The sequence below is a fragment of the Salvelinus namaycush genome, chromosome 32, assembly GCF_016432855.1.
Source record: "Salvelinus namaycush isolate Seneca chromosome 32, SaNama_1.0, whole genome shotgun sequence".
NCBI classification, from domain to species: domain Eukaryota; kingdom Metazoa; phylum Chordata; class Actinopteri; order Salmoniformes; family Salmonidae; genus Salvelinus; species Salvelinus namaycush.
Genome location: NC_052338.1, coordinates 27,803,942 through 27,816,603, shown reverse-complemented (window position 1 = coordinate 27,816,603; position 12,662 = coordinate 27,803,942). Strand labels below are relative to the sequence as shown.

The 12,662-nt window shown below is 39.6% G+C and overlaps 2 protein-coding genes across 2 annotated transcripts in view; both read right to left on the bottom strand.

Moving 5' to 3' along the window:
* The window catches only part of LOC120026940 (homeobox protein Hox-A3a-like), a 35,721-nt gene extending 32,595 nt beyond the window's left edge, over window positions 1–3,126 (bottom strand). Inside the window, exon 1 of the mRNA XM_038971718.1 lies at window positions 2,767–3,126. The gene's annotated coding sequence lies outside the window, so the exon portion shown is untranslated. The remainder of the gene's footprint in view (window positions 1–2,766) is intronic.
* A 2,305-nt stretch (window positions 3,127–5,431) lies between these two features.
* On the bottom strand, window positions 5,432–7,500 carry LOC120027303 (homeobox protein Hox-A7-like). The gene is made up of 2 exons (XM_038972222.1): window positions 7,090–7,500; window positions 5,432–5,896 (listed from the first exon to the last, which is right to left on the bottom strand). Exons 1-2 carry the CDS (start codon window positions 7,454–7,456, stop codon window positions 5,505–5,507), a joined length of 759 nt encoding a protein of 252 aa, XP_038828150.1. The 5' UTR covers window positions 7,457–7,500; the 3' UTR covers window positions 5,432–5,504.
* Between the last annotated feature and the right edge of the window lie 5,162 nt (window positions 7,501–12,662).

The window sequence follows — 12,662 nt, the reverse complement described above, 5'->3', positions numbered from 1 at the left end:
GATAGGTTCTGTGCTTTATAATGGCCAGGAGTGTTTGTGATTGAGGTTTTAAAGAGGTTGTTAGCGAGAGAGAGTCTAAGAGCTAACATCGGATTTATCAATGGCCAATAGAAACAAAGTTCCCAAGAAATTATCCCACCCAGGGGACAAGGGGCAAACCAGGAAGTGGAAGAGTAAAGTGAGGGGAAAAGTTTAGAAAAAACGGCAAGACTAATGTCCGCATCTGGTAGAAGCGTCAGGATTCGGCAATCTGTGTGCGTGCTAGTGGCGCACATAAGCGAGGGGAGCGCATGCTTCCCAGACCGTACAAGGCCAACTATTTGAAATTCAGATCCGAATCTTGATCGATGAGTGAGTAAAATTTCACGACGCTTCAGTTTTATTTGCTCATAAATGTAATTTGCTACGTAGGCTGTATTACACGCGCAATAGCCTAAACGTTCAATCTGCATGCATTTCAGATACCCTAGATTTTGTATAGTGCAGGGGAGCCGCAGCAAGGCCATTTTCTAATGTCAACTCGACTGGTTGCATTACCACTGAAAATATCGACGAGGGTATTCAATTGGAGACGCTAAGGTTAAATGGAACACTAAAAACACACATTCAACGGGTAGGTGAACCGTAACGGATTCGCTTGTAATAGACGCAAACTCATCGAAGGAAACTAAGCAAACTGACACGGACACAGCAACTACACACGCATTATTAAAATGCAATACAACAATATGCTATTGTGCTGTACTCCTTCCTTGGTATTGATGCCAATTGTGACGTTTTGGTCTCTCAGAGTCTTATTTGTGTCAGTATTTTGAGGTAATAATCTTGCCATATCAATTGTGACGTTTTGGTCTCAGGTTCTATTCTGTGACATAATTTTGAGGTTATCATCTACGGTCACATGAATTGTGTCTATCTGTGACATACAGAGATCTTATGTAAAGAACACTGACTATCTGTTGTCCTAATCAGAACCCCATTTTAAGCGAAAGTGTATTTCCTTTCTAGTCTATGGCTCATAATGATTGTATTTGTTTCTTGTTATACTCATTTGTCAACAAGTCTCGGTGTTTTATCATTCTTTGGGCCATTTTTGTAGACTACGCCTTAAAATGTTATATTCTATTCTGTAGGCTTTTTTAGCCGGGCAAAATAGGAAGGATTAACTTAAATTTCGTAAACGTCCAATAAAAAAATGTCAAGCATATACAGTAATTCACAACAATCAACTCCAGCCTTCAGGCCCTACATGACAGTGCCAATGCCATTACTGAACAGCATAATATCACATCACTTTTATTTGTGTTGCTATAAAGTTTATAATTATTATAGGTATGCACAATATCGAGATGAAGGGGTCATTGATGAGGGTATTCTTTCTGTGATGTGGTGCTGATGTTATCTCATTGGGATAGCAAACAGATGTGGGTAGCAAACAGGAGAGGAAGACAAGAACACCCGAGATTAAGCTAATATAAGATAGTATACATTATAAACTTTTAGTCATTTAGCAGACACTCTTACCCAGAGCGAATTAGAGTAGTGAGTGCACACATTTTCGTACTTTTTCCTCCTGGACTCAGAAGTAAACGTAACACCGTAAACAAAAATCCGGGACACTCAAATTAGTATGATATGTTACATTTTGTATGGTATGTATTAATTAGTAATCCATTTCGTATGATATGTTACAAATTCAAATTGGTATGATATGTTACGAATTGCAATTCGTACAATATGCTACAAATTTGCAATAAATATGATTTGTTATGGCTAACTTCAGCTAGGGGGCTATCACTAAAGTTAACTAGGTGGCTAACATTAGCTAGGCTAACTAACATTTTAAGTATTTACAAAGTAGTAAGTAGTTGCATGTCATGAGATTCGAACACGTAACCTTCGGGTTGCTAGACATTTGCCTTATACCCCACCTATCCACCCTCCTTTCATTTCTTGCTTCAAGTAAACTTCTGTGTTATGTAACCATACCAAACTAAACATATCATACTAATTTGAGTGTCCCGGATTTTCGGTTGCTATGTTTCTTCTGGTCTATAAAACGAGGCTGACTTTTTCGTACTGGTCCCCTGTGGGAATTGAACCCACAACCCTGGCATTGCACGCGGTCCTATACAGCATACCGTATATAGATTAACACAACTGCAACACAAGATACACGTTGATTGTGATTCGTGCTAGACAACGCAATGTAGATCACTGTGTTGTGGTTGAACTGTGCTGGCACAACCATGTAGACTGAAAATGGCGAAATGGAAACAAAGTCATGACCAAAAGAAGACCACACTTCTCCCACAAGAGGGCGACAGAGAATAGCCTATTGGCTACAGTCCCAATCAGACCACCCAATTAAAATTGCAACAAATAAAGAAAACACAAATAGCATACAGGCATGCTAATAAGTTATTGAAATTCTCAAAATGAAAATGCATAGGTCTACACAAATATCGAATAACATAATTAGATAGGTCAAGCCCAGAGACCACAATCAACTACCATAACAATGATCATAAATAATCATGCAAATTATGATCATATCATTATTATCAAATCAAATTATCGGAGAAAACCCATTTTAACGAAGCCTAGAACAACACTCCAACCAATCTTCTGAAAGTCACCACTTTAAAACTAAACAAGCATAGCAAGCAAAATGATGCTATTTGTTTTAACTTTTATGCTCACTCTATTTAATGAATGATTCCCAAATCATATAAAATCATAATCATGATAAGCAAGCATTCTTACCGTGTCCAGGTCTCATGGTGCGTGGGGATGTTACGAGAAGAGGACGGACAGGTGCAGTTGGCGCGAGGTAGACCGGGGAAGATCCCCTGTTGTGCCAGTTGGATCCCTGGACGAATCCACGAGCTCCCGGGGTCAGGCGACGACGCGCTCCCACTCAATCCGTCCATTGTGCCAAACCGTCACAAGAACGACGGTAATGAATCCAAACCGTCCGGTTCCAAGAAAGGGACACTGCTCCTTGCCACTGCATAATACAAAACTCAACTCAAAAGCGAAACAGCATTACCCATGACGAAAATACATAAACAATTACATTGAGGAGCAAAAGATTTTACAGTACAGAAAGGGTTGTGTGGCAGACACAGGCTGTTAAATGAGTGACGTTCTCTTCTGGAAAATTATATATAAAAAAGTTAATGTTCACGGCTCCATGCCATGTGACCAGTGTGAACCAATGGGAAAGGAGGAGCCTCTTAAAGCTGTATTGTTATTTTGTAAATTTTCATAAACAACAACAGATTTATGACCTAGTGAGAGAGGGAGAAAGCGGGTGGGGATATGGAGAGAGAGAGGAAGGGGCAGGTCAGAGCTAGGCGCCATTTTACCGGAAAGAGGGGGAATGCACAGTTAAACATTCAACATTCATTTCCCCTACACAGTAGGCTACACATACACAGCCTGTCCAGTCTCATGTCCTCATAGTTAGCATACTTTTGCCCATTGTTTCCCAATCTCAGTCCCGAGGACCCCAAGCAGCGCTGATTTGGGTTTTTGCCCTAGCGCTACACAGCTGATTCAAATAATCAAGTCATTATTAAGCTTTGATTATTTGAATCGACTGTGTAGTGCTAGAGCAACAACAACAACAACATGCACCTCTTGGGGTCCTCAGGACCGAGTTTTGGAAACACTGCTTTAGCCTCTTTATTAAAGGAGTAGTTCACTATTTTACAACTTGATGTTAGCTGGTTCCTCACCCTGAAAGTAGTCTATGGTCCGGGAGAAACTGTAGTCCAGGGTTCAGTGGTCGTTGAACAGCCACTACAAACTTCAGCTGACCTTAGCCACCACAAGCTAAAAGTCTATGGAAGTGATAGGAGCATGTGAGCATGTTTAAAAAACGAAGGTAAAAATCTCCGTAAATCAATTCAAATCAATTCCATATTTAGTTTGATGTTACTTTAAGGTGCTTTGGCTATTTAAAAAAAAAACATGCTCACATGCCCCCATCACTTCCAATGATTGTTAACTTGTGGTGTGTGTAGCGAGCTGTTTACAGGAAACTGAACTATGGATTACAGTTTCTACTTTCAGGGTGAGGAATCATCTCAAATGAAGTTGTAAAATAGTAGACTACTCCTTTAAACACACGTGTCATGGGTTTCATCAGCTCTTTTCACTTTTCCTGCTGAATGAGCCAGATAGGCAGTGTATTATGGAATAGTATAATTTGTAGGCTTAGTGTTGTCAATATTTATTATCATATAAAAAGAAATGTAGAACTAAATGAACGTGAAAAAGTAAGACAAGTATTTTCATCCATGCATAATTTAAGCTAATACCATCTATTTTGGCATGTTGACTATATGTGCGTTCTTAACATTTTGTCTAAAGTTCTTATAAATGTATCGTTGGTTTACAGGAAATTCGTTTTACTAAGCTATTTTCAAAACTGAAGGCTTTTGTTTTTATTGGATTAATATTGTGTCTTGCGTAATGTCAAAATACGAATACCTCCGAGTCAAAGCAGAGATGTGGAGGGAGCATATAGGTTATTTCTGAACATTGGAGCAGTTCTCTTGTATTCATTTGATCAGATAAAACAAACACACTATTTCCCTAATTTACAAATAGCCTACAAACACATGCAAGCAGACACACTCACGTCCACCAAAAATTTGATTGACGTATAGAGGATGCAAAAATACACTAACAACACGACGTCACAGTGTTTACAAAGACTTCAATTTCACACATATACAATAAGTTATACAGTATTGAAATTCAGTGATACAGTAGTAGCCGAATAGGTCTGTAGTCTCTGAGGTAGGGTATTGGAATCATGCGAATATGTATTACAATCTCTACATGGCCCCAAAAGATAAGTTCTCACAAATATAAGATATAGGAATATGCCAAACCGTAACAGCTACAGCATCGCAATATAACGAGAATAAGGGACAGTAAATCGTTAAAGCCATATTCGCTAGTTGATTCAACAAAGGCACTTTTACGCAACATTTGCTTTTATTTCCATTTGAAATAGAAACAAATAGAATGCGAAAAAGGTCCCTTTGTCTAAGTCAATTGAAATTGGAGGTAGGCTAAATTCGGAAGTTGCTTGGATTTAACTGTCGCATTAGGTAGTTCTCTGTTCAGGAATGTTATTTCAGTAGTAAAATATCTAATAGTTCCCAACCAATAATATTTATTATTGAATAACATTTACAGTAGGCCTTTTCTACATTCAAAGATCAAATTGAGTTTTCATAATAATACTATGGTGTAAATAGGTAGTATCCGTTCCTTTTCATGTGCACATAGACGTATGCCTTTTGTTGCTAGAGACAGTGTTTCACTAGCTTGTATACAGTACAATAAATAAGTGCTTCTCAACTTCAGCCTGCAAGTCGTTTCACCAATCCTTACTAATCTCTAAATTGATAAACAAACATGATGAACAGAGTGTGTCGATTCTATGAGAGTATACATCTTTAACATTTGACAAATACAAACATTTATGGAGTGTTTCTTTCATTAATAGCCTCTACGTCGCCATCTCCTTCTCTTGCAGGGGTTTCTGACGCCACACCCGCAGACGGGGAGTCTCCTTGCTCTGCCTCCTGGGCCTTGGACTGTCCGTTGGTTACCGGATTACCATCACCATCCTTGTTTACGTTCTCTGAGTTGGCACTGAGGTTTGAGCTCGAAGACTCATCCTTGTGATCTTTCTTCCACTTCATCCTCCGGTTCTGGAACCAGATTTTGATCTGGCGCTCAGTCAGGCAGAGCGCGTGTGCTATCTCCACGCGCCTCCGGCGGTTCAGGTACCGGTTAAAGTGGAATTCTTTCTCCAGCTCCAGTGTCTGGTACCGGGAGTACGTCTGACGTCCACGCTTTCTGTTTGGATCTGAAAGAGAGAATGGTTTTAATCGATGTACAGATGCAGGATCTTAATTTGATCACTCTTTTGTTGTTGAGAATTTTCCTAAGCAGCAGGAAATGGAAACTTCTAGAGTATTTGAGATTTTAAAAGGCTTCTAAAGTTGGTCATTTCCAATTTAAAATGCCAGGCTTGATTTGCCCTAACGAAAAATGCATAAAGCCCTACAAGAAATGTCCATTTACTATAATCCACATAATAATTCACATTTCCTGTTGCTGCAGGATTATGTTCCTGTTGTTGGAAACTGGCTCAAATTAAGATCCTACATTTGTACATAGCATTTTCCCACTAGGCCCACGAATAAAAAATACTGCAAATTGCTCTAAAACCATGTTCTACACAAGCATGCCATATGTAATAACTCCGATAATAACTTGATACTGATAATGACACACATGACAATTATGTGATCTTGGATTCTTGTATTTGTTTCTATAGAAAATAATCAAATAAAAAAAACGTGCCACAGTCTTTCATTCTGTGCCATTTTTGCTAAGATTTCTTTCTCAAAATGTCTTCGGACTGTCAGTGCTGTTTTGGCTCAGACTTCCGTCCGTTATAAATATTCCAGCTGGGATTCTAGCCTGTAGCCTATTGCTAATGCACTGCATGCCTCTCCAATTAGAAGCATGTGTTGGTTCACCGTTACTAGGTCATACCCACAGCCCATAAGCAATTACTACTGCTATTTCAATGGTCTTTATTAGACACTGTCCTGCCTACCAATTCCGTACTAATCAGACACTAGTGTCAATACCACTGCTCCAACTAGTCTACTGATATTGTTTACAGCCACCCCTATAGTTTAGTTATATCCCTGTGTACAAATAGGTTTCTGAAACTGATTATGTTAATCACAACTGCCATTCTGAGCCCAATCAAAAGAGCGAACTGCAGAGCGCACGAGCAATGATTTACACTACAATTTATAGCCTGGTATTTTACTGCCACATACCGTAGAAGACCAACAACAACAAAAACAGCGACAATGTCCCTGCGCGATGAACACTACAGAAGCGGAGTGATAATGAATTTATGGTCACACAACTAAGTAATTAAAAAAAAATCTGATTCTTTCCATGCAATACCAATGGCTTCACGGAATTAATTGCACCATTAATTAAGACAACAGTAAGTTGTCCCATGTAAGATCATACCTGATGTTCTCATCCAGGGGTACATCCGGTAGTGTTTGTCCTCTGGCGAGGTGAGTGGACCCGGCACCGGCTGGATGCAGCTGTCCCCGAACAGACGGCTCTGGTCGAAAGAGCTGCAGTGCAGACTGTGCACGTCCGGCCCCTGGTCATAAGCAGGAGTAAACATCGGGGGGCTCTGGTAAATAGCATTGTTGACGTTGTAAAGTCCGGACAAGGACGTTGGGAAGGCAGGGGCTGCGCCACTGTGAACAGATTCGGGTCCTTCTCCACTGGCTCGAAGAGCGCACGAACCCCGGTCGGCGTTTGGGAAGAAAGAACCGGTCGCCGTATATTTGCTAAAAAGACCATCCACATAATAAGAGCTCATATTTTTTCCTTGTGATTTGTTGGGCCAGAATCTTCAGTGTCGTTTTTACGAGGTAGTGTGATAAATGACAGCAATACACCCTAGATTTACACCAAACCACGTGATCCAGCCCTGTGACCGCTGTAGCCAATCTCCAGCAGGGCCAGAAATATCATTATGGCGCACAGACTGCAGAGTAGGATTAACACACACAGACTGCAGAGTAGGATTAACACACACAGACTGCAGAGTAGGATTAACACAGACTACAGAGTAGGATTAACACACACAGACTGCAGAGTAGGATTAACACACACAGACTGCAGAGTAGGATTAACACACACAGACTACAGAGTAGGATTAACACACACAGAATGCAGAGTAGGATTAACACACACAGACTGCAGAGTAGAATTAACACACACAGACTGCAGAGTAGGATTAACACACACAGACTGCAGAGTAGGATTAACAAACACAGACTACAGAGTAAAATTAACACACACAGACTAGAGTAGGATTAACACACACACACAGACACACAGACACACAGACACACAGACACACAGACACACACACTATCTTCCTCATCTCTTTGGACACACACCCTCTCATAAACACTGTGGGAACATATGAAATGACACAAAATACAATGTCATTGGTTCAAAAGAAAACCGCTGTCCTGTTGCAGTTATACCTTACTTTTCATAATACAGCATAATACCATCGCTCCCACCCCCTCATAACATCTGTCATTTATACACAACTAAGAATATAAAACTGCATTGTGTATTTTTTTAAAAGCTTTTCTTCAAATCCTTCAAATAGCTACATGTCTCCGTGCTAAAACGGAACTATATGTGATAGTCTACAACAAACATCAAACATGATGATTATAGTATACAAAGGGCAGAGCACTACATTTGTACATAGTTAATTGTTTTTATACATTCAACATATAGTCAGAATATAGGTGGGCTACATTTGATTGCTTGTCATAATTAACTTTACAACAGTTTATTTTATATTACTGTGATTAAAATAATACCATTTACAAGTGTAACCATTATCAATTGTATCCTATTTGAGTTACTGTTGTTGTGTAACTCGTGTTTCCAAAAATACATTATAAACTGGGTGGTTCGAGCCCTTAATGCTGATTGGCTGAAAGACCATTTTTTTGTACTGCTCTAATTAAGTTGGTAGACAGTTTATAATAGCAATAAGGCACCTCGGGGGTTTGTGGTATATTGCCAATATACCAAGGCTAAGCGCTGTATCCAGGCACTCCGCTTTGCGTCGTGGTTAAGAACAGCCCTGAGCCGTGGTATGTTGGCCATATACCACACACCCTCGGGCCTTATTGGTTAAATATAAAATGACTTGTTGTAATGAGTACAAGAAGCAAGTGAGAAAATGATTGTGAGTGGTAACCCAATGCTAGATGAAGCCAGTGATGAATTAAAAACATAAAAGTTAGGTAAGCAAATTAAGTAAGTCAATTTGAATACTCTAAATGAGCCACAGTATTTGTAGGCCTACATTTAGACATCTACCACGTTTGTGTTATCCAGCGTTCTTGGCGGTAGGCCTATTTGGAAATTTAAAAAAATTAACTCTGAATTTATTATGTTTTATCTGCAATGGGCTATGGCCTAATTTGGTCAAGTTTATGTATATTCTTTCGTATTCCACAATGTTATCTGGAAATAAACACAGGAGGGATCAACAAACAAATGCAATTCTGTGTGTGGAGTTAATGATCATATAACCACTTAGGCTAAATCTAAATATCACCAAACATACTCTACAACGCAAAGCCTATCAGATTTTCCAATATGCCATATCATAGTACTCCAAAATGGATTCAACGAAAGCAAATTGAACGCAAATCAGACCAAAAGCTACTTGTGTTGGGCCATATTGCAAATGTTGAACATGAATAATACTTCAGAAAAAAGGGGAAAATAGCTTTCCACTGACTTTACATAATGTAATTGCTTCTTGTACTCTGAATCATATGTTGATATTGCATGATAATTCTGTTTATTAAACACTACTTATAACCTGAAGATAAAAATAAACGCATTCTAACTATAATAATTAGGCCTACTAAAAGCCTGTTTTCTTTGAAGACAATCTAACACTCAACGTTATTTGCCCAGTAAAATGTACCCAATTATCTTGATTGTCAATTCATTTGACATGTAGAAAAACGAAGTTTTAGGTTTCTTTGTGTAGAAAATGTAAAGATACCCATGTACAACATGTTGTGTATAACTAGACTAAGGCCTACTATTTCGTATATTTTTATAAATCTTTATATTATTAAATACTGCCCTGGATGTGCTTACGACCACAATAGCTAATAATATTGGGGCGGCAGGAAGCCTAGTGGTTAGAGCGTTGGACTAATAACTGGTTGCAAGATCGAATCCCCGAGCTGACAATGTAAAAATCTGTCGTTCTGCCCCTGAACAAGGCAGTTAACCCACTGTTCCTAGGCCGTCATTGAAAATAAGAATTTGTTCTTAACTGACTTGCCTAGTTAAATAAAGGTAAAATAATCTGAATAAGAACAATTAGAATTACGATGTTATAGAACGCAAATTATGCAGGAAAAGGATGCCTAAACATGTCTAAACGTTGTATTCCTGGTGAGCGCACTGTATTCGTAAACATTCCATAACGTGGTATTAGACTTGCATTGTAAAACCGTAGGCAGGGTGTGAAATCACTTTGTTGCACTCTTAAACTGTTATGTTCCTGCGAGAGTAATCACAAAGGGAAAGCGTTCAAAAGAGGCCATTCTGAGGCGTGTTATGGAACATAAGCGCCATCCTCTGGTCACTATACAAAGTTGCAGGGTGGAAAAGGTGCAATGCGCACAGAACTGCAATCACAGCCACCCCCTTAGTGGCCAAATAGAGGGAAAAAATCACATAAAGGAATGTGATTCATGTAGGAACTGTGGTATTCATTGCGCGCGGTACTATTTCCAGACGGAATGCAGATTTAGAGGTCCAATGATTAGCATCGAGAATAGTATATCTAAAATGTCCATGTTGGCCTCATATACACTGAGACTAGGTCTTGCCTCATATACACTGAGACTAGGTCTTGCCTCATATACACTGAGACTAGGTCTTGCCTCATATAATGCTGTTGCTTTATTGCCCTTCCTGTTCCTCCAGCACGTGAACAGAACACTAGCTACCACCAGAGAACCCGAGCGAGAACGTTTCCCAGGCCAGGTAGAAACAAAGGGGCGCTCGAGATGACCATGAGTCCCGCGAGCAACAGTCGGGGAGACGCCAATAAAGCTGATCATTTCCGCTAGGCCTTTTGTTCATGCTGCAGTCCTACAGAAAGAGAGAAAACAAATGGGTGCCGAGTTCTGAAAACGGCCTAATTGTGTCTGGACGGCCATAAAGCCATTAAAAGTGGAATGCCAGACAGTATAGCAGACCAGGCGTTTTATTGCTCTTTCTCTGGCCCAGCCTTTGATGTTTGGGGTCCATCTGCGTCCTCGAGGCCGAGCGCGTCAAAACACCACTATATGGCTCCATACAACTACTACAGGCCTGTGGGTATTCAAATATATGTGCATGCATTATGTGAATGATGTTGTCTGATAAAAGATGGGTGTTTCTGTGATTCTGTAATTATGTAGTTTTGCCAAGCTCCAGTTGTAGCCTATTCCACATGTCTCTATAATGTCAATTGTTATTATTATTTGGTACACCGCAGATTTAAGAGAACTCCTCTAGGCCTATAGGCCAAAGGCTTGTGGAAGCAGGTCAACCTCAACCACTCATTCTAACTAGAAGTTCAGATCAAATAGATTGTAATTTGATTACCACCACCACAGCTAAATTCCATATAGTACAGTCCCTCGTTGAACGCTCAATACCTTTGACCTCTCTCCCCTGCACATGTTGCAGGTTTTAAAACATGGCGGCCACGATGTGTCCAGAAGCACGGGGTCTAAACTGAGCGGTGGTGTCATATCATAGCTGAAGAACACATATCCTACAGGCCCCAGCTGTCGAAGATATCGACATCTTTCTTGTGTTGTGTGCTCTCGCCTTGCAGCGCTTTGCACCCCATAAACGGTTATAGTGGTAATTGTATTTTATGGCTGTATACAACTAACAATGTCCTCTGCCAAGGCGCGCGGAACAGAGCAGAGCTGCAAGCACGGAGCGACGGTCTGGGCTTGCCTGTTTACCCCGATACAGAGACATCAGGCAGAGCCCCCCCCCCCCCACACACACACACACAAATACAGTGTGTGTGTGTGTGCGTGTGTTTTGCGCGCGGGGTTGAAGAAAGAATGCCAAGTGCGCGTTTACATTATTTGATAAGCCGTTGACATTTCAAAGTCAAAGACTCGAATTTCCTCACGGAAAATGAAATAAATGGTCGACTGTCATTACTACCTGGTTTACATTACTCCATGAATAGTTTGTATTAGAGTATTATTCCAATATTTTGTTGGAGAGAAAATATAAGTGTAGACATATAGGCTACACAAGACATTTGGTAGGATGCAATACATTTGACTGTCAATATATTTAAGAATTTGATAATTTATTGAATTAATTCTTAGATTACAGTGAAATGTAAAAGCACAACAAATGATAAGAATTCAATGTGGCTGCATTCGCAGATATAATTTGTTTTATTCAATAAATAAAGTACAAATTACATTTGAGAACCGAACATCGGAACGTCTACAGACCATGAGGTATTCATTACGTAGCCTACAGTGTTTTAAAAATGTCCTCTCTCTCTCTTTCTGACCAATATGTCCTCTAAATGTTACTCCCTGAAATTCAGACATAGTTTCCTATACAAGCGTTATGTTTCTTCACAACGGAGTCAGGTAAAAATGAAATAGGTTCTTGCAATTATAGGTCTTGCAATTATAGGTAGTTGAGAGACGTCTAGGTAGTCAACACAAAATAATTGTTATGTACCTTCTATTAATATTATCAATAGGCTTATATGCATTTTAAAAAGGCTTTTGATAATCATGCACCCACTTCAAAATGCTACCATTACGTTAGCAGCCAGACGTTAGCCTATCACTCCAACGTTAGATCATGAATCAACGTTACCAGTAATTGAAATAATGACAACAACAAAAAAACTTAATCACATTTAAAACTAAATTCAGTTGAACCGGAAATACAAATATCTACAAACCAGAGAACACACACAT

Bases quoted from the DNA above. Each gene is read 5' to 3' on its own strand.
- LOC120027303 (XM_038972222.1), bottom strand. From the start codon at position 7,456: ATGAGCTCTTATTATGTGGATGGTCTTTTTAGCAAATATACGGCGACC. The intron at 5,897-7,089 runs GTATGATCTTAC...TCTCTCTTTCAG, and splicing joins CCCCTGGATGAGAACATCAG to ATCCAAACAGAAAGCGTGGA.